The 19976-nt window shown below is 52.3% G+C and overlaps 1 protein-coding gene across 2 annotated transcripts in view; it reads left to right on the plus strand.

The window, feature by feature from the left end:
- TNFRSF21 (TNF receptor superfamily member 21) overlaps positions 1–19205 on the plus strand; it is a 31600-nt gene extending 12395 nt beyond the window's left edge. For both annotated transcript variants that reach the window (XM_072332534.1, XM_072332533.1), the window contains exons 4-7: positions 7957–8222; positions 14514–14567; positions 16945–17170; positions 18065–19205. In XM_072332534.1, the coding sequence (XP_072188635.1) occupies positions 7957–8222; positions 14514–14567; positions 16945–17170; positions 18065–18294 (776 nt within the window). In that variant the 3' untranslated portion in view covers positions 18295–19205. The remainder of the gene's footprint in view (positions 1–7956; positions 8223–14513; positions 14568–16944; positions 17171–18064) is intronic.
- Positions 19206–19976: the final 771 nt, after the last annotated feature.

Raw genomic sequence — 19976 nt, forward strand, 5'->3', positions numbered from 1 at the left:
TCTTTGTTCTTCAGACTGCTTGGCCTTCAACTTCGCTCAGGTTTGCCCCAGAATTGATCCTTCTGAACCCGCCGAGGCTTTGTTGTAAAAGGGATCTCTGGAAAACACAAATGGGAGGGAGAGAGACAGTGCTGTTGTGCTTAGAGAGTAGGAAACCCAGTGCTGGGTGGGTTTATTACATCTTAAGTCTCCCTGCATTAGCAGGCTGGAGGCTGGTGCTCCATCACTTGTAATGCGCGCTGCCACTCGAGCCATCTGTTAGCAATGTGTGCAGGGCTGCCCTGCGAGGATGGTGCGTTTGCTCTGAAATCTGCTCCAAAAAAACCCCAACAACCTCTGCCATCAGCAAAAAAACAGACCAAAATCCCTGTGTCGGTTGAATCGGGAATATAAGGATCCTGTGGCTGCCTCTAGGCAGGGCTGAGCGCCGATGGGAGCTTGGCTTCTCTTGCAGAAAAACATGCTGAGAAGGTTTATTTGTGGAAAGCCCTGCGCCAGCTTCTGCAGCAGGAAGGCTGTGATTTCTCACCTCTGTGAGCCTGTAGCACATAACTCCTGAAATAACGAGGCAGGCTTTCCCTGCTTGCCAAGTCTTCCTTGGAGGGGAAGAAAACAATCCGGAGGTGAATTTAATCCCCGGGCTGGTATCTGTGCGTGTCTGGATATTTATACGACCCTGGCCACAGCAGTGTGCTTGCTAAGGGTTTAGCAGCCTGTCCAAGGGAGTTATAATGAAGATTAACTCTGCAAAAGCTGTTTAGAACCTCATAATGACACGGAACGCTTACGCTGACCGCTCTCTCTTAAACCAAAGGAAGAGCAGCTGTTCCCAGGCAGGTTGCTCTGCAGCATCCTGGGCAGGTGGTCAAGCAGAGAAGGTGGGCTTACCATGGGGATGGGTGGCTTGTGTAGGTCTCTGCCTGTGCAGAGGTGATCTCCACGCAGCCTGCAGCTCGTGCCTTGTGCTGCCCTCAGCTCCCTGGCTCTGAGGTGTCACCCATGGCCGGAGCCTTCCCTCACTGCTTTGGTGGAGTTACTGCCCAGGGGGTGCGTGGGAAGTGCTTGTCAGCAGCCCCAGCCCGCTTCCTGCCATGGAGGGTTTTTGCGTGTGTTTGGCTTTTTTGTTTGGAGAGAGAGAGGAAAAAAGGCAGTTAGTGGTTTATTGCACAAACGGTGCTTTCTGAGGATGTGAATCAGTGGCCGCCGGGAGGATCTGATGGCAGCAGTACCCTCCATGGGAAGGGCGAGCGATTGCTCATATGAGTTCTTCATTGTGTCCCTTATTCTTCTCTGCACAAAGGTTCTTGTGCCCTTGTATACGTTTCGCTCTGAGAGCTGGGATATATTCGTGCTGAGGGGATTCCCAGCACCTCCCCTCCTGTTTCAGGGTGGGGGTGACATTTTCTCATTTGGGGAATGTATTTGCATCAGGGCCTGTGCTTTGTGAGCCCTGCTTTGGCTGAGCTGCGGACAGCTGGGCCTTGGGTGTGCTGCACGCTGGCTGTGCTGTGTGGGCTCTCGGTGTATTTTTGGAGGTATGAACAGGCTGCTGGGGCTGAGTTCTGTGTGAGTCAGTGAGAGATTGGAGGAGGTGGGTGGGATGAGCTCAGGAACAGTTGGGTTAGCGGGGATGTGAAGCTTGGCTGAATGTAGGGGAGGGTTGGGCTGCATCGCCGTGGTTTGCCTGCCCGCTGTGCTCACTGTGCCCTCCGCCTCTGGTGCTCAGTGCTCCAGCTTTGTGCAGATGTTAAGCTCTCTCCAGCCTGAAGCAGGGTTTGTCACTCCACGTGCTGCCCTGTGCTCAGAAACGGGCAGCTGGGGAAGTGAGGAGATGGCCAACTTCCCTACACAGAGCTGAGACCTGGCGGCAGCAAACGGCCACAGCAGAGATGATTTTTACGAGCTTTGTTATGGGGCTGAGTTCTGTCGATAATCAAGTAATTAATCCACTCATTGGATGCACACAGCAGTTGATATTGCCCTCCTCTGGCACACCTATGCCTGGAGGATGATGCTGGGAGCTCGGCTCGAGCCAGGGCTGGGGTGGTGTGGGTCAGTTCCTGCAGGCGCAGTGCATGGACTCCAGCCTGGAGCTCTGCGTGCATGTCAGAAGGACTTAAAGCTATCTGAGAGCCTCCAAAGGAGGGCTGTGGAGATGGGAAGGGCCTGTAGGACAAGGGCTGTGAGGGGAGCCGAGGCTGCTCGGGCTGGTGGGCCCAGAGCAGAGCAGGCCGAGGGGAGGCCTCATGGCGGCTGCAGCTCCTGACAGGGAGCGGAGGGCAGCTCTGCTGTGTGACGGCGGCGGTCACTGCATGAGACCACGTGTGCTACAGGCCATGGAGAACTCAGCTTTCCTCCTTTGCACTTAAGCTGGTGTGTTAACCCCTTTCTCTTTCTTCATCAGTGGAACAAGACAATGACTTTGGTGTGCTGTACAGACTCGAGCAACAGATTTCCCCTTGAAGGCAGCAGCTTCTCAGCAGCCACTCCTCTGAAGAATGCCCAGTGACACTTGCCTTGAGCTCTGACACTGAAAATAATGATGGCTTTTTGTCTGCGAGAGGGTGTGGAGGGGAAGGAACGGATGTTTCTCTGCGGTCAGGTTGTGGTTAGGCTTTTCCATACGCTGCCAGGTGCTGGGTGTAGCCTTCTGGCTGGGCGGCCCTTCCACTCTGCTCCAGTTTGTTGAGAAATATCAGAAAGCAACAGTAAGGAAATGGGGTCCTGACCCTGAGCAGCACTGACTCCTCACCTGCTCTGGGTCTAAAGGACAGCAGGGGAACTCAGTTTATTCCCAGCCTGCATATGGCTTAGCTGTATGAGATGAGGGAAACTTATCCAAAACAATTCTGAGTTATGACAGCATGGAAAAGCCCCGTGTGCTTGTGCGATGGCCATCTTGGTGACTTGCATAAACAGATGGTGCTAAGCCAAACCCAGTGCGCTGATGGTGAGACAGGAGATGGAGATGGAAACGCGTGGGGAAAGATGTGGTGTCTGATACCAAATAAGCAAGTGGAAGTCAGATGGTGTGGGCGAAACAGCACTTATAGGAAAGGTTGGGTGAAGGTGAGCTGGAGCCAGGATATGGAGTTCCATAGCAGGGAGCTTCTGCTCTCTGGGGAGGCCTTCCCTGCAGCTCAGTGTCTTTGCAGGTGAGCTGGACATGCTTTCAGTGCTGCTGCTCGCCTGTGCTGCTCTGCAGGTGTCTGGCCATCCTTTGGGAGCAAGGCTGGCTCTGCTCTTTGCGAGGCTGGCCGCAGACACTTCTGGCTGTGCCTGGTTGTGCCCATCTAACCCAGCGTGCATTTATACTCTGGGACATTGTGCCTACCTGCACGCTTGTTGACCTTGGCCTTGTGCTCTGTCCTGTTGCTCTGGAGTTTCATGCCCAGCTCTGGGAGCAGACCAGCAGGATCCTGGTGAAGTCTGAGTCGTGTCCGAGAGACCCTGCATGCTATCACTGCCAGTAACTGACAACCAGTTTCCTAGCAAACAGCTTCAACAGTGAATTTAATTTGGGGGTTGGAATACATGATCCTTGAGGTCCCTTCCAACCCGGGTCATTCTATGATTCTATGATTTAAACACAAAACTTTGCCTTAGCTAGAAGGTCAGGGATGATGGTAACCTTAAAGTATTAGGTGCCTCTTTGCTGTGGCCCACCACACTTGCCTAGTTACCCACGATGTACCTGGGCGTCCTGTATTGCTCCTGTGGCCACATCACATCAGTTCTGCTGGATGCAGCCTCGTAGCAGCTGGGAATATTTCTCAGCAAGGGCTGCTCTTTAATTTCAGCTCTTTTTGAGGTGAGCCAAGCTGATTAATAAACGATGGTGGTCCCTGCAGCATTAGTAGCTGAGTGGTGGGTGCTCTCCCAGGCTGCTCCCTGGGGCAACCTTGTGAGGGCTCTAAGATATGAAAATAGTGTGTCGCTAAGCTTGTTGTCAGCATTAACATTTTATTTTAGCTTTAAAGAAGTGAATTAAGTTACTGCGAATGGCTCGAGGAGAAACACTTGGCAGTGTGCAGCAGCAGCTTGTCGTGTAATGGTTTTAATCTTATTTTTCAGGACATGGGGCGTAACTGGTTCTCTGTGAGGCTCAAGCCAAATCTGTGCTCAAGTCTGTCTTCCATAGCTCGTAAGGGTTTTGTTTGCACAATATTGCAGCGGATATAGCGAACGTATGGGGTTAAATTCATTTAATAGTTATAAGAAAATGAGTTGAAGGTTCCTACAGTGTTAAGGGAGAAATTTCCAAATTCATTTCTAATGGAACATTTGTTCTCTAAAGATTATTACACACCATTACGTTCTGTGCAGTGCGTTCTGCTGCCGTGGGGTATCAATGCCAAGAGATGTAAACATGTTTGTGAGGCCGCTTTGTTGAATCATGAGATCCAGCACCCCGAAGTGGGAAATGTCAGCAGAGGTGTCCTAAGTGCTGGTTGGGGATATCAGTGTCATAAGTGCTGGTTGGGGATATCAATGTCATAAATGCTGGTTGGGGATATCAATGTCCTAAATGCTGGTTGGGGATATCAATGTCATAAATGCTGGTTGGGGATATCAGGGTGCAGTGTCACGTCACTGTGTCAAACTGCTGCAGATCAAGCTTTGTCTGGCTGCCAGTTCTCACCAGCACAGCAGCTATAAACAGTGGGATGGGTCGGCACTGTGCAGGTGGAAGCAGGGAGTGAGTGTAGGGGCTTTTGCCTCTCTTAGGCTGGTTTACTGTGCTGCCAGGGGCTGTAAACTGCAGTTACGTTCTGTTGAGCAGCGTGTTGCAGGGACCCTGCTCATCCCTCCCAGCATTTTTGTTGGTGTCCTGGTGCTCAAGTTCTGCAGAGCTTTTCCCACTGGCTTTTCCAGTTAAACCCTTGGACTTGGGTTCTTTTCTTCAGACTCGGCCGGTTTTATTGTGCTGCTTCCCAACAGCAGCCTGTAATGCCTGAAGGCACAGGAGCTGGTTAGCATGGTGATGGGGGTGCATGCAGCTCCTGCTCCCAACTGACAGCTTGTGTGCCCACCGAGGGCAAGGAGTAGGTGACTGTTGGGGGCACGTGTAGGTGACCTGTGCTGACGTGATGCCTGGGGCTTTGTGTGACTAAATGGGAGAGGCAGCATGAGCAGACCGAATGCCTGCTGGCAGCTGCATGCTGACATTTTATGGGCAGGAACATATTTCTTTTTATGTGCCTCAGATAATTAGCTCCATCATAAAGCATAATAGCGTGTTGGCAGCCTTTTTTCTTCCTTTATGCTGGGGAATATTTCTTAAGTGCTGGGTTTGTTCTGAATAACGAAGAAGGTTTCCCCACAACCTTTTTCTTTCCTTTTTTTTTCTTACTACTGTTTTCTTCGTTTCCTTCCCCTCCCTTAACCTTTCCGTGGTTAAAACAGAGCCCTGTGGCTGCAGCTTTTGAAACGCAGAGCTGGGGAATCCTTGCCTCGCTGCTCCTCAGTTTGAGTTTAAAGCTGCTTAAGAGGCAGCTCAGCGATGCATATCTTTGCTGTTAAGCCCCTTTGCTGTCATGCTCTAAATGTGGTCGTTAATCTCTGCGTGTTGTTGCTGGGGCAGGAGGGCTCTTGGGGCACACCTGTAACTCCCCGGTGTGCACGTGTGACTGCCGCACGGCTTCCCTGAACCAGGCAGCAGATTGCATCCAGCCAACTGCTCGCCTCGTCCCTGTGGAGGAAACGTCAGCAACATGTTTGCAGCAGCACCCAGAGCCTTAAAACTGCCCCTGGAAGGAGAGATCCTCTGTGCCAGGCTGGAGGGTTGAGGTTTTACACTACGCAGGAGCCAAACCATCACTTATCTGTGGTGGCTGGTGAGGTATTACCTGCTCCTTCCTGCAGTGAGTGGAGTCAGACCCTGCTGCTTGCAGCCTGCAGTCCCTGAGCTGTCCGCAGCTCGTATCTGCTGGGGAAGGAAGCTGTTGTGGTCGCAGTGGGAGGGAGCTGAGCAGAACCCCAGCTGTGCTTTGGTGTTTCAGCTGCAGAGCAGGTCCAACACCAGTCAGAGCACGGTGGGGTTGTGGGTACTGGGAAATGCTGTATGGTTATCCAGCTCGAAAGTGAGAGCTGGTGTCTTTACATAGCAGTAATGAGAAGCTTGCTTTAATAGAGAGGAGTTTGGTCAGAAGCAACTGTATCAAGCGATGTGATATTTAGCTATATCAGGGCTGAGACCTGTTGGGAGATTTGGATGGAACTGCTTTAGATAGAAGCTGCTGAATTTCACACTGGTAGGAAAGGCCCTGACTACAGTATTGCTATGTGAGCAGCTGTCTTTGCTGACAGATGTGTCACAGATGGAAGAAGTAGTGTAGGCAACCATGGAGGAGTGCTGGCTTCTGGGGACACCCACGGTGTGGTGACTACTTGGAAAAAGCCAGTTTCTTCTTGCGGATACTCCAGGCCTCCCCTTTGTGGGGCTGTTTGAAACAAGGTAGTGTTCAGCTGGGTAGAAAAAGACTGTATGAGCTCTTAAGGAGGAGGTATGGCTTTAATTGAAGGTATATTTTCTTTAGTGAGGAAGTTCTCCTGCTCTTGAAACAAACTGTCTGGAGCTTTCTGGGGGAAATCCTGCCTTTCTGCTCTTCATTGGGCTGGAAAACCAGTTATAAGGAACAGCTGAGGTTACTGGAGCTGCTGAGTCTGGAGAAGAGGCTGAAAGGAGTCCTTATCTGAAAGGAGGTTGCCGTGAGGTGTTGGTCTCTCTTTTCAGGTAACAACTGATAGGAAACCTCCCCTGATGCAACTTGAGGCTATTCATGTAAAGGGTGGCTGGGCACTGGAACGGGCCGTGGAGGGAATGGTGGTGTCCTCATCCTTGGACACTTGGTAGTAATAATCATATCATACAACCATAGCACGGCCTGTGTTGCAAAGGCCCACAGTGCTCATCCAGTTCCAACCCCCTGCTGTGTGCAGGTTCACCAACCAGCAGCCCAGGCTGCCCAGAGCCACATCCAGCCTGGTTGTGTTAGGCTGGTGACTGGATTGGATGATCTGGAAGGTCTTTTCCAACCTACGATTTAAATCCCATAGCAAATCTTCCATTCTTGCAACACTTGCCTGATGCCCCCAGCGTGCCTGGAAAATGGTTCTAAAAATGGAAGTAGCTGCTGCGGGTGCTGTGTTATGAAAGCACCATTCATCTTGGTGGGGGAGCTTTGGTGACTCATCTTGGAATCAGCTTCCATTCAAAGTCGTAGCTGTGATGCAGGTGCAGGGGTGAGCCCACGGCAGTGCCCTGCCTGCAGCAGTGGCTGAACATCAGGACTGTCTGTGCTCAGGACTTATAGGCAGCAGTCACCACACTGTTCAATTTACAGTGCATGTGCCTCCATTGGACCAGCTGATGGATTTGCCCTGCATAGCAGGGGTTAATGGTGTTCGAACACATCATGGATTTTGACCTCAATTGCAGCATTCCAGTTCCTAAAGGGAGTCTATAAACAGGAGGGGAGTCAACTCTGTGAAAGGGCAGATAACAGCAGGACAAGGGGAAATGGTTTGGAGTCAAAGGAGGGAAGATTGAGGGTGGATGTCAGGGGGCAGTTCTTTACTGTGAGAGCGGTGAGGTGCTGGAACAGCTGCCCAGAGAGGCTGTGGATGCCCCGTCCATCCCTGGAGGTGTTCAAGGCCAGGTTGGATGTGGAGGTTGGTGGCCCTGCCTGTGGTGGGGGGTTGGAGCTTCGTGATCCTTGAGGTCCCTTCCAACCCAACCATTCTGTGATGATTCTATGATGGGTGCTCTTGTCTGCAAAGCTCTTTGTGGCCTGGATTCATAAGCATTTCCTTTTTGGTAAAATCTTAAAAACCAAAAGCAAAACTTGTTTACTTGAGAATGAGGGAAGCTTTGCTGGAGCTTTGGTTTGCATTTTCAGGAGGTTGTGAGTCTCCCTGTGCCTGTGCCTCACCTGTGGCTCTTCTGCCCTGCAGGCATCGACATCCTGAAGCTGGTGGCGGCCCAGGTGGGGAGCCAGTGGAAGGACATCTACCAGTTCCTGTGCAACGCCAGCGAGCGCGAGGTGGCCGCCTTCTCCAACGGCTACGCTGCCGACCATGAGCGCGCCTACGCCGCGCTGCAGCACTGGACCATCCGCGGGCCTGAGGCCAGCCTGGCCCAGCTGATCAGCGCGCTCCGGCAGCACCGCCGCAATGATGTGGTGGAAAAGATCCGCGGGCTGATGGAAGACACCACGGCGGTAAGGCTGGGCACGGCGCTGACCTGCCTCCATTGTCTTGCTTTGTTGCGATCAGTCTGGGTGTGTATAGAATCATAGAACGGCCTGTGTTGCAAAGGCCCACAGTGCTCATCCAGCTCCAACCCCCTGCTGTGTGCAGGTCACCAACCAGCAGCCCAGGCTGCCCAGAGCCACATCCAGCCTGGCCTTGAATGCCTGCAGGGATGGGGCATCCACAGCCTCCTTGGGCAACCTGTTCAGTGCGTCACCACCCTCTGCATGAAAAACTTCCTCCTCAGATCCAACCCAAATCTCCCCTGTCTCAGTTTCAAGCCATTCCCCCTTGTCCTATCACTGCTCACAAACAGCCGTTCCCCTTCCAGTCTGTATGCTCCCTTCAAGTATTGCAAGGCCGTGTGTAGGATCTTGCCCTGTGCACTGGGGGAGGGTCAGTGAGTACCATCCTCCTGAGCTGTTCTCCTTCTGCAGCAGCTCTGGCCTTATAACAGGCTTTCCCACATTTCTGGAAAAGAAATCATTGCTGCAGAGTATCCTGTGGCAGAGTCTTGGCTGGGGGTTTGTTTGTGGGAGCCCAGATCAGCTGCCAGCCTTGGTGACCTTTTCAGATTGTTTTTACCACCTCTACCTTTAGTTGTTTGTGTGCTTTTATTTCGGGGTGCTCTCATTCAGTGGTGGCCTTCTGGAAATGTTCCTAAATGTGGTGAATGGAGATTGTTCTCCATGTGGAAGCCTCTGGGTCAGTACATAGATTCAGGTGGGAAGGTCAGGGCTCTTTCCCTCAAACCAGTTGGTGAAACACCTCTTGCTGGTGTGGAGCAGGGGGTTCCCAAAGCCCTCACTGGGACAAGGCCGTCCCAAATTGCGCCCTCTAAGCAGAACTCTGTTTGCTTTGCAGTGCCATAAACCCTGCATGGCTTCCCGTTGTATTGGGTTTTTTAAACCCCAGCACCAAATCACAGACTCTGTGTTAGCAGAGTCCTCAGCTTGCATTGGGTTCAGCAGCCAAGTGCTTTATACTTCGTTCTGCTCAGCTCCTGCTGTGTGAGCAGTATGTCGCTTCTTCCTTTTCCTTCTTGTAGGTTTTTCGCTTGTGTTTTTCTTTAATTTTTTAAGATAAAAACACAAGGCTGTGACAAAATTATAGTTAGGAAAAAAGGTAGAGAAAATTTTAGTCCTAAAAGTCTCTGGTACGTGTGGGTAAAGTTTCCAGCCCAGGCAATGTGCCAGGAGGACACGGCGTCCTTTTGGTCTCCTCGAGCAGGTAGTAAACTCAGCTCTCCTGGTTACTGTTGTGAGCATTACAGTAAAGTGCTGGGCCAGGACATCAGATAAAGCGTGGGGTTGGTTTGTTAGCACAGTGTCTAATGAGCAGACCTAGATTGTGCAGTGCTCGGTGCTCCTGAACATTGCTCTGCTCCAGCCAGGATTATCAGCTGCTCGTTCTCAAACAGCGAAAAAATGAGGGTGGCAACTTTGGCAGCTGGGTTTATAAGGAACCTGCTGAGGCTTCTGATGGCTGAGGAGCTTGCTTAGACATGTGCCCCGTGAGCTGAAAACCCGGGAGCTGATGTTTCGGGGAATAAGCAAACCCAAGTCTTGTGGGTACTTGTATTGAGGATTTCTGGACCTTGTGGCTGTTCAGCAAGGTGCCTGCTCTAGTGGACATAGTGCAATTGGGATGACAGTTGTAACAGATGATCTTGGTGGTCTTTTCCAACCTTAATGATTCTATGACTGGAGACTTGGGCTGAAAAAACAGTCAGCTTCCCAAGGGAAAACTTTACTGAAGGTGGGAATGGTGAAGAACCACGTGGGAAATGCTGCATGGCCCCTTGGGAATGTGCTGGTGGGCAGCTCTGTCTGTTAGGATTTGAGATATCTCTAGTGCTCAGTTTCCTTTTCTAAAGAATCTCATCACAGAATCACAGAACACAGAACCCACAGCACGGCCTGTGTTGCACAGGCCCACAGTGCTCATCCAGCTCCAACCCCCTGCTGTGTGCAGGTCACCAACCAGCAGCCCAGGCTGCCCAGAGCCACATCCAGCCTGGCCTTGAATGCCTGCAGGGATGGGGCATCCACAGCCTCCTTGGGCAACCTGTTCAGTGCGTCACCACCCTCTGGGGGAAAAACTTCCTCCTCAGATCCAACCTGAACCTCCCCTGTCTCAGTTTCAAACCATTCCCCTTGTCCTATCACTGCCCACCCTCACAAACAGCCATTCCCCTCCTGTTTATTCACTCCCTTCAAGTACTGGATGCCCACACTGAGGTCTCCCCGCAGCCTTCTCTTCTCCAATCCAAACCAGCCCAGTTCCCTCCATGTTTCCTCATAGCAGAGCTGCTCCAGCCCCCTGATCATCCTAGTGGCCCTTCTCTGGACTCATTCCAAGAGCTCTGTGTGTGCAGCTCTGCATAATCTCAGTAGACACAAGACCTTCAGCTTCTTTCTGAGAGGAAAACAAGTGCGTTCTCTGCTTTGCCTGCATTGCCTATACAGAAAGTGGATTTTTTTCTGCTTTTTAAGATAAATTCACCCGGGCCTGCAAGTTTTCCTCCCCTGTCTATCTGCTGGGACTTCTTTGTATGTAATGATCCATCATCCACGTGTCTGTTCCCAAAGGCATCAGACTGGTGATTTTGCTGCAGCGGTGTGTGGGATGCTGGAGCACCTCGGGGCTCAGATCCTGCCCGGTACCGCCTGCTGTAGCTTGTTTCCTTCAGTCAGGTTCTGCAGTTTGGGTGTTGCAGGCCCTTGGGGCTGTTCCATTGCTGTGAGACACAGGAGGGAGGCAGAAAGCCATGGGAAATGTGTTGTGCAAGGCAGCCTGAAGCCCTGCGGCCTCACGCCTACAACTGAGCTGCATCGTGGCGGTCCCAACCTGGGCAGCTTATTGCTTAACACCAGCAGCAGACGTTGAGGTTTTGTTTGGGTTTGGTTTTAATTGCTCTGGTTTGAAAGCCTTTAATTAGCACTAATCTGTTTGGCTCTTGTCTGTCCAAATGCAGCCCGGGTTGAGGCGGTTTCTCTCTACACCCAACTGGTTTGATCTGAAGGAGTTGTGGCAGAAGTCGGTGCTGCATTGCATCCCTGCGGCAATGAGCCGTGCCGAAGCAGCCTTGCCAAAAGCAGAGACATAAAAAGAGCTCGTTGGGTTGTGTTGTGTTGTGGAGGGGAGCGAGGGCTCTCATAAGCATTGCAAATAAATGCATGTGGCAACTAACAGGTCGGTGCCAGCAGCACCGAGGGGTGTGATGGTATGAGAAATGGTGGGAAATTCCCACCCCTTGTGGAGAACAGCTATAGCAGGACAAGGGCAAGGAGAAAACACCAACACCCCCCAGCTGGTACCTAACAACACAGCTCTTGGACTGCAAATAATACCCTGAGCCCAGCCACCCATTGCCGTCCCATTCTCTATTACAGACCCTCTATCTAGCTTCCAGCTCCAGTGTGTGCAATCTGCAGAGCTGCTCTCCAGCAGTTCTCTGTGCCCACAGGAGCCTCTGGGGCTCCGACATAAATATTTACAGCTGCTGATAATGCAGGAAAAGCAAATTAATACAAACCTCTGGATCGTTATGGGATGTGACAGGAAGGTTTTCCTTTTGGGAAAAAAGCCCCGCTGATTGCCTGACGGCTTTTTTAGCTACAAAAGATTACGGTGGTTTTACACCGTGCTGCATGAATTTAGGTTAAAACTGGATTAGCCCTCTGAATCACTTTGCAGGTTTCTACAGCATTCGCTGATCTGGAAAATAGGCAGAGCATGGCGGCTGTGGGACGATGTTTGAGGCGTGCTGAGCTCCTGTGCAGGGCTCACAACAAATGTTTTCTCTTCCAGCTCTCGTGGAAGGCTCTGCAAAATCTCTCCCCTTGGAGCATGCTTGCTGGGGCAGGCGGGTGGCTGTGGGGGCTCACCCTGTATTAGTGATGCCGATGGAAGCAGCGAAAGGAAGGTGAGGGGAGAGAGGAGACTTCACTGCAGGTCCCAGCAAATTGCAGTTTTGAGGGTAAAAAGGGAAAAAAATTGCATGGCACAGATATAGGGTGGGATTTTTAGGGGGTGAAGAGCATTTGCAGGCAGCTCCTGAGCAGCGTCCATGAGCTGTGCTGTGTTTGCTACTGTGAGCTCTGCTCTGAGCCCTTATCTTTGTGTTTATAGCTTTGCTGTTCTCAGCTGAAGCATTCTGGGGGAGCTGCTGGAGGGAAGCAGGCAGCCTTGCTTGAGATGTTCAGCGGCAAAAGAAATAAATCAGCAGCGGGGAGGATGGCTGTAAGCCCTGATTCCAGTGAGATTTAGGTCTGTGGCTCATTTCATCTTGCAGATAATCCTGTGAATCAGCAGATATGGCAGGAGAAAAGCCCAGTGTCAGGGATATATGGAGTTTTAAGCCATTCTGGGGGCTGCTGGAGAGAAGAGGATGCGGAAGCCCCAGCTGAGGCAGTGGCTGTGCTGCTTGGTGCCTTCTCTTCCCTTTTCACAGGTCAAAGCCTCGGGGCCAGGATGCTGGCACTGCAGTGTTTGCTTCCAGCCCTAACTTTGGGCGGTTCCAGGTCCCGCAGATTTGCTTTGTTTCCTCTTTGTCACAGCAGAACTGAGCTGGGGCCAATGACTGGCCCAGAGCTGCTGTATGGGGCGGCCAGACGCTGGGGAGGAGTAGGGCAGGGTGGGTTTGCTGTGGCAGCTGGGCGGGTGTCTCTGGTTTCTGGTAGGTCTGCACTAAACCATGAGCTGGTTCTCAAGGACCCGACACTGCTCTGATGTCAGGTGGGGATGCTGTGTAGGGCCGGGCCCAGGGATCCCTTGGGGTTCTTTCCTACTCAGGATGTTCTACGAGTGTGTGTGGAAGGACTTGCCATGAGGCTGCTCGACTCCCTCAGCATTAGTGGCCCAGCCAGTCGCCCCTGCTGTCACTGGTAATCCCACCCTGTCCCCCGAGGGAGCTGATGGGACGTGACAGCCTCACTTAATGGGAAAATCCCCAGTGCTGGAAGAGCACAGAGCTGTTAATCTGGACACATCTTCCCTATGTGCTAGAGGGAGAGCATCTCCTGCACCACAGCATCACCAGCTCCTGCATGCCGCCATTTCTCCTCCCATCCCTTTCCGAGAACCATATGGAGCTGCAACAAACCTGGACACAGGGCTCCTGTCTGCCCGTGTCACCTTAGAGCTGGGAATCTGGGCATCTTAGTGACCTTAGCACTAAATTTATCCCTTCCGGGATGACAGGCAGCTGCCCGACCTGCTCACCCCACCACGTCCCTCTGCGGAGGTTTCTCCTCCCACCGCAGCCCCTTGTGAGTTTTCTATTATAAAAATAGCATCCGTTTCATCTGTGTTTGCGTTGGGCAGGAAAAACCCGGCCTGACCCCAGCTGCTGCTGCAGGCTCTGTGCCCAGAGTCAGGCTGACCCAATAGCAAACTCCGGAGCTTTTGGGGGCTTTGCTGGGCAGGAGCGGCTCCAGCAGCATTGGAGGCTTGGTTCTCCCATGGCTGAGTACGTTCATCTCCTGAGGCTGTTGTCACTTAGAGATGGCAATCGTGAGCCCTGCAGAAGTTGCCTGGAACAAGCAAGAACAAGTGCATCCCTCCTCCTCAGCATTTCTTCTGAACATCGATTCAGCAGGTTGATAAATGACCTGCAAGGGTTGTTTGGAACTGACGCAGTCCCACTTGGAGGTCTGTCTGTGCTCGAGCTGCCGCTTCTCTTTTAGTCGCAGTGGCTTTGATGAGCAGCTGGTTGCAGTGGGAGGGATTGCTGGAAGTGTCACCTCCGAGACAGTTTGCTTTATTCTTTTTCCCCCCGAGGGTGGTGACGCACTGGAACAGGTTGCCCAAGGAGGCTGTGGGTGCCCCATCCCTGCAGGCATTCAAGGCCAGGCTGGATGTGGCTCTGGGCAGCCTGGGCTGCTGGTTGGTGACCTGCACACAGCAGGGGGTTGGAGCTGGGTGAGCACTGTGGGCCTTTGCAACACAGGCTGTTCTGTGATTCTATATGATTCTTAATGCCTATGTTCAGTCCTCCCAGATGTGAGCAGCATGGCTGCAGTTCCTCCCAGCTAGTCTTGTATTGTGATACAGTGAAATAAAGGCATACACTGAGCTGTGGCAAGCTTCTTGCTGCAGTGCAGTGCTTAACAAAAGATCAGAGACCTGCAGAGCATCCCAGCAGGACAGAGCTGCACTTGGTTGCAGGAGGCTGCTGGTGTGTCAGAGCCTCTATTGGCTCCCTCTGCTCATGCTGGCATTTGCCTCTCAGGACTAACGGCTCTCTCTGTCTGCAGGTGCAGATGCAGCCTCAGTGGCAAACGCAGGACTGCTCGAACGATGATGGGAAGGTGAGAAACGCGGGCAGTGTGGAAGGGCAGAGGCACTGCAGAGGGATTTCATTCTTTTTGCAGCCAGGGCAGGGGCACGGCCGCCGTGGTTTCGCTTGAAATAGGGATTGCAGGGCTGGTTTCAGGCAGATGACTCACGGGCTCTGAATGGTTGTTTGTCCGCCTGTTCACCGGCTTCACCCCAGAGCAACTTCTTACTTTCTCTGCCCTTTCCAAACCTTCATTCCCACTTGCTTTCCTCCTGCGGTTTAAACATTAACACATCCGAGCATCCTGTTTGCTTTGCCTAATAAGCTCACAGGCGCTCAGCTATTTGGAAGGCTCCGGGCTCTGAGGACGCCTACAGACAAATAACCCCGGGTGCTTTTCTAGCGTGCTTTAGCAGCTGTTTAATTAAACTCCAAATAACTCGCACGCTTCTGGGAAGTGTTTTCCCCTCTGCTGGGAAGGCTGGCTGGGGTTGGCGGCTTCCCCATGCCCTGTGTTTTGGGGATGCTGAAGGGTCAGCTCCGTCTCGGAGATCAGGGCTTGGCTTTCCAGCTGGGTGTTAAATGAAATCGCAGAGGGGAGAAACCAACCTCTGGAGCCTGTTTGTTTTTAGGGGGAAATGGGAGCGTATTGCAGCTTGGATTGCAGCCAGGGCAGCGTGTGCTCCCCGCTAATGGCTGCAGCTCACCGATGCGCTGCGTCAGGGAGGCAGCTCGGAGGGGAGAATGCTGATTCTTTTAATTAAGAATCGAAGCTGACATTTATTTATAACGTGCCTATTGCAGAGTGCGCCGAGCCAGAACAATTCCTCCCTGTTTATTTTCAACAGGGGGAAAAGAGGGGGAAAAAAAAAAAAAAAGCCCATTGAAACACAACCCTTTTATTCCTCCACAACAGCCTGAAATGTTAATTTGATGTGAGCAGGCACACAGCGGACACGAATGTGGGTGGTGAATTCCTCAGTGCAGACAAGGAGTGCGTGGGTACAGCCATGTCGGAGCCACCAGGGCTCTGCCTCCTGCACGGAGGTGGCTCTGCAGCTCCCTGCCTCTCACCCACACCTTGCTTTGTAATTCCTGGCATGAGTGGAAGCGCGGATGGGCGGGAGTGACCAGGTGCTCCTTCTGCAGGAGGAGAAAACGGGGCTGAGAGATGAGTCTGGGGAAGGCGGTTGCACATGACAGGATGTGAGTGGAGCAAGGATGCAGAGCCTGGGTTGACATTAAACAGTCTGCAGCCCTCAGAGCAGCCTGGTGACCTGCTGAGGGGCACGGTGCTGGCCAGGGATGTGGGAGCGCTGTGCTGAGCCTCCTGTCTGCAGGGAACGGAGACCAGAATTACTGAGCTCGAGGTCCCCCTACCCCAAGAGAATGCTGAGACGCCAAGGGGCCGCAAAGTGTTGGCTGTTGAAGCACGGGAAGTAAGATACGGAGTATTGTGGAGTTGGAGGCTTCACGTCTCCACTGAGGTGATGCTGCTTCCCAGAGTGGCACTTCTGGCTCTCTAGGCCTTTGTGGCTGTGGAGCCAAATGCAGTCTCCTGGTTTGCTTCGGGGGCGTGAGTGAGAGCTGAAGGTGCTGAGATGCTGTTGTGGTCAACCCCAGGCCCTGCTTGTCCTTCCTGACTAAGCAAAGTCAGGTGGGATGGGTTTCTCTCTAACACGTTAATGGGGTGCTCACGAGTGCAAGGGCCAGACAGGGCAAACAAATTATTAACTTGGAATGTGGCTCCGCATCCCAGCGAGGGAGGTGGGGGGATGTAAATCAGGAACAATGTGTCCCAACAGCCAAAATCTCAGTGATGCATGAGGAACCAGAGTCTGAGGCCACCAGGAGTGCTTTGGCATTAACACCATGTCAGTGAGCATTGTCTGGGGATGTCACCAGGGGGGTGGAGCAACTCTTGGTTGAAAGCATGGAGCCAGGCTGTGCCTTGTTTTTAGGGAATGAGAGTTGTGGAGTCGTTTTAGGGCAGGGGACAACATGCTTGGGGTGCTTAGCCTCCAAGAACTCTGCTTTGGGCTTTAGTAACCCCTTCCCTGAGCAGGAGGACAAGAAGCAAGTTAGCGTCAGTAACTGGGCAGGCTGTCTGCATGTGCCACCCCAGTGCTGTGGTTGCTCCTGCTGGGAGTGCAGGCTGCTGTGCCCACCTGTATGCTGTGCCGTGTGCTGTATGCCAGATGCTAGCATTGATGTCTGCCACAAGTCACCTCTGGGACTGGAGGGTCCCTAATGGGGCTTAATGAACACAGTGGGCTCTCACAGGCATGGGCTCTCTTAGCTTCTTCTGGGGGTGGGCTGAAAGCTGCTGTGAAATCCCTTTGGGATGCAAGTGGTTTGGAGCACAAGCGCATCACGTAGCATCCTCACCGCTTGACTTTTCCTTGCAGCTGGAAGGTGACAAACTGGCACAGCCTGTGAGCCCCAGCCCGCTCAGCCCAGTGCCCGTCCCCAGCACCAAACCACCCGATGCGGCTGCGGCCGTCCTCACCGTGGAGCCCTCTCCTTCAGAGAAGAAATGCTTCTTTGTGGACGAGTCGGAGCCCCTCCTGCGGTGTGACTCCACCTCCAGCGGCTCCTCTGCGCTCAGCCGGACAGGCTCCTTTATTACCAAAGGTACCAAAATCAGCCCAGAGGGGTGGGGAGGGCAGCAGGAGGGCTGCAGCAGTACTCAGAGTGGCCACGGCACAGCCCCTGCCATCAGCACACACACAGCTGGCCAGTGAGCATGGAGGGGGTGATGTCACTAAAGCAAATAACTGAGGAAAACCAGCTTTCCAGGATATGTTTATCACACGCTGAGTCAAGACCAGGAGTGTCCTTGGAGAGGGCTTCCAAGGGAAAACGCCTTGAAAGGGTTTTAACTCTTGGAGGTGTTGTCAGAAATGCATCATCCTTGGATGTCTGTGGGACCTTCTGGCTTTTGGTCCATGCAGGCGGGTTATTGCGTGAGATGAAAACAGAAAAATACCATTTTGGAATGTCTGTGTTCACCTCTCACCCTTGTCCCATTGCTGCACCGTTCATCTTGAGATGTAAATCACCGTTAGTCAACTCTGCCTTATGAGGAGGTTTAATTTCCTGCATTTAATTTGCTGTATTTAATCTTCATTATCTTCTGGTGAAGGTGAAACACCGAGCTCAAGCGATCTAACTGATTTATGCCGTGGTGCAGAAATGAAGCTGACCCAATGAGAACAAGTCAAAATAGCCAAATTTAGCTTTTTGGCTCCCCTCCCTCCATCCCCTTCACTTCCAGTACTGCCCATTCAGCAGTTATTATTGCTGTATTTGCTCTAGCAGGATCCCAGCTTTGGTGCCTCTACAGCATTTCTGCAGCTCTGGTTTCTCTGTCTCCGTTTCTCAATGCAGACTGCTGCTTTCCCTTGTTTCCCTTCATGGTGTGTCCCTCTCCTGAGCAGGCGGGGGATGGGCTGAGTATCTGGTGAGGTTTCCTTGCAGGAACCCAGGAGGAGGCTTTTTTTAACCCCCTGCTCCTTCCTCCTACAGAAAAGAAGGACACAGTCTTGCGCCAGGTGCGCTTGGACCCTTGTGACCTGCAGCCCATCTTCGATGACATGCTGCACATCCTCAACCCCGAGGAGCTCCACGTGATCGAGGAGATCCCGCAGGCGGAGGACAAGCTGGACAGGCTGTTTGAGATCGCCGGAGTCAAGAGCCAGGAAGCCAGCCAAACCCTCCTGGACTCTGTCTATAGCCACCTTCCTGATTTACTGTAGGCATTGGTCACGCGCACTCTCCGAATATCTGCTAGAACTAGCTTGGCACTCGTTAAGATGACCGACAATGCGCAGGCGGGTCTGCTGTAGAATACATGGCCAGTATTTTCTTTGAGGTGTCCCTGGTTTCTGGAGGGGGCAGTTTGCGAGCGTTGCACCTCTCAACCTTAACTCTGTTGCTCAGTTAAGTCTTTGCGCCCTCTGCCCCCTTCAGAGTCGTTCTCTTGTTCCCATTCCAATTAGATCAGTTGATGCACTTTAAAATGCAGTGAGTGAACTAAAAGGCCACGAATGCAGTGTCACCTGTAGGCATCGAGTCTGGGGGTGCTCTGCAGCCTGTTTCAGTTCTGTCAAAGCCGTTGCTCCGAATGACCGTCGTCTGCTGCCTCCCTTCCGCCTGGGAGTGGGAAACGGTGAAACACACAAAGCCAATTGTTGCTGGTTACCTTAACGCACCTCAGCTTCCTCCCTGGTTGACCTTTTTTAATGTACTATCATAAAGCTCATGCTCATTGCTGAGATTTTACTAGCACGATTATTTATTGTATGGTTTTCACCTGGACAACGCATTGTGCTCCTATAAGCAGATGAAGCAGAAGCAGATGAACGGAAAGAAGAGGTTCAGTTCCACCAACCTTCGCGACAGTACGACCAAGCGAGGAGCATCTTGCCTGGCCCCAAAGAGGACGGCGGGTCGTGGCAGCACCAGGTCTGGACCTGGGGAGCCCCGCTGGTGGTTCTGCTCTCTGTGTGCCGTAAGACTTCCCAAGCTATGCTTTTACACTCGTGTCTCTTGTTTTTTATACAGACATGGCCGATAGGTTAGGTTCTGCCAAGGCCCTGCCCGGCCTTGGATAGTCTCTTCAAATCACACTTCACTTTTTATTAAAAAGAAAAGAAGGGGGGAAAAATAATAATAATAAAAGTAAAAAAAAAAAAACAAAAAAAACAACAAAAAAAAAGCTGCATCGTAAGAGGTCTGTCTGATTCTAATTGCAATTATTATGCTCCCATAATGACCAGCCTGTACTATGCTCCAATGGGAAAATGGCGTTAGGGCGGCGTGTGCTGCCTTGTGGGAAGGGGTGGGAGTGGGGAAAAGGGGGAATGAACTGAGAAATTGCCTTCCAGTGTACTAATTTATTAATAAATACTAGGTGTTTGTTACTTGACCTGCCTCAGTGTTAACCTCCTTAACACCCTGCTTGGGAGCACTGAAGGATTGCAGTCAGTGGGGGTTCTGCAGGGCTCTGCTTTAGGGCCGTTTGTTGTTTCCCTGTATGACCGGGAGGTGGGACTGGAAGGTGTTTTGAGCAAGTTTGATGGTACTGAACTGGTTGGCTCAGAGCGTGGAGAAGCCTTGCAAGAGATCCAGACAAGTCAGGGAGTGGGGCAGGCACCGACTGTGTGAGGTGTACAAGAAACACACCTGCAAAGGGGCAGCTCTGACTGCATGTTCTGCTGGGGGGGCTGAGGGGTGGGAGAGCAGCCCTGCAGGAAGGGGCCTGGGGGTGTCGCTCTGCTTGGAGCAGGGACTGCTGGCTGTGGAGGGAGGTGAAGTGGGAGATGATGGGGGTCAGTGCTGTGGGAGCTTCTCCTTGGGGCTGTGCTAAGCCTTGAGGTCAAAATGCCATTGCTTGCAGCTGAGCACAGTGCCGTGAGGCCCCGAGGGAGCACTGCAG

The sequence above is a fragment of the Excalfactoria chinensis genome, chromosome 3 (assembly GCF_039878825.1).
Source record: "Excalfactoria chinensis isolate bCotChi1 chromosome 3, bCotChi1.hap2, whole genome shotgun sequence".
Lineage (NCBI taxonomy): Eukaryota > Metazoa > Chordata > Aves > Galliformes > Phasianidae > Excalfactoria > Excalfactoria chinensis.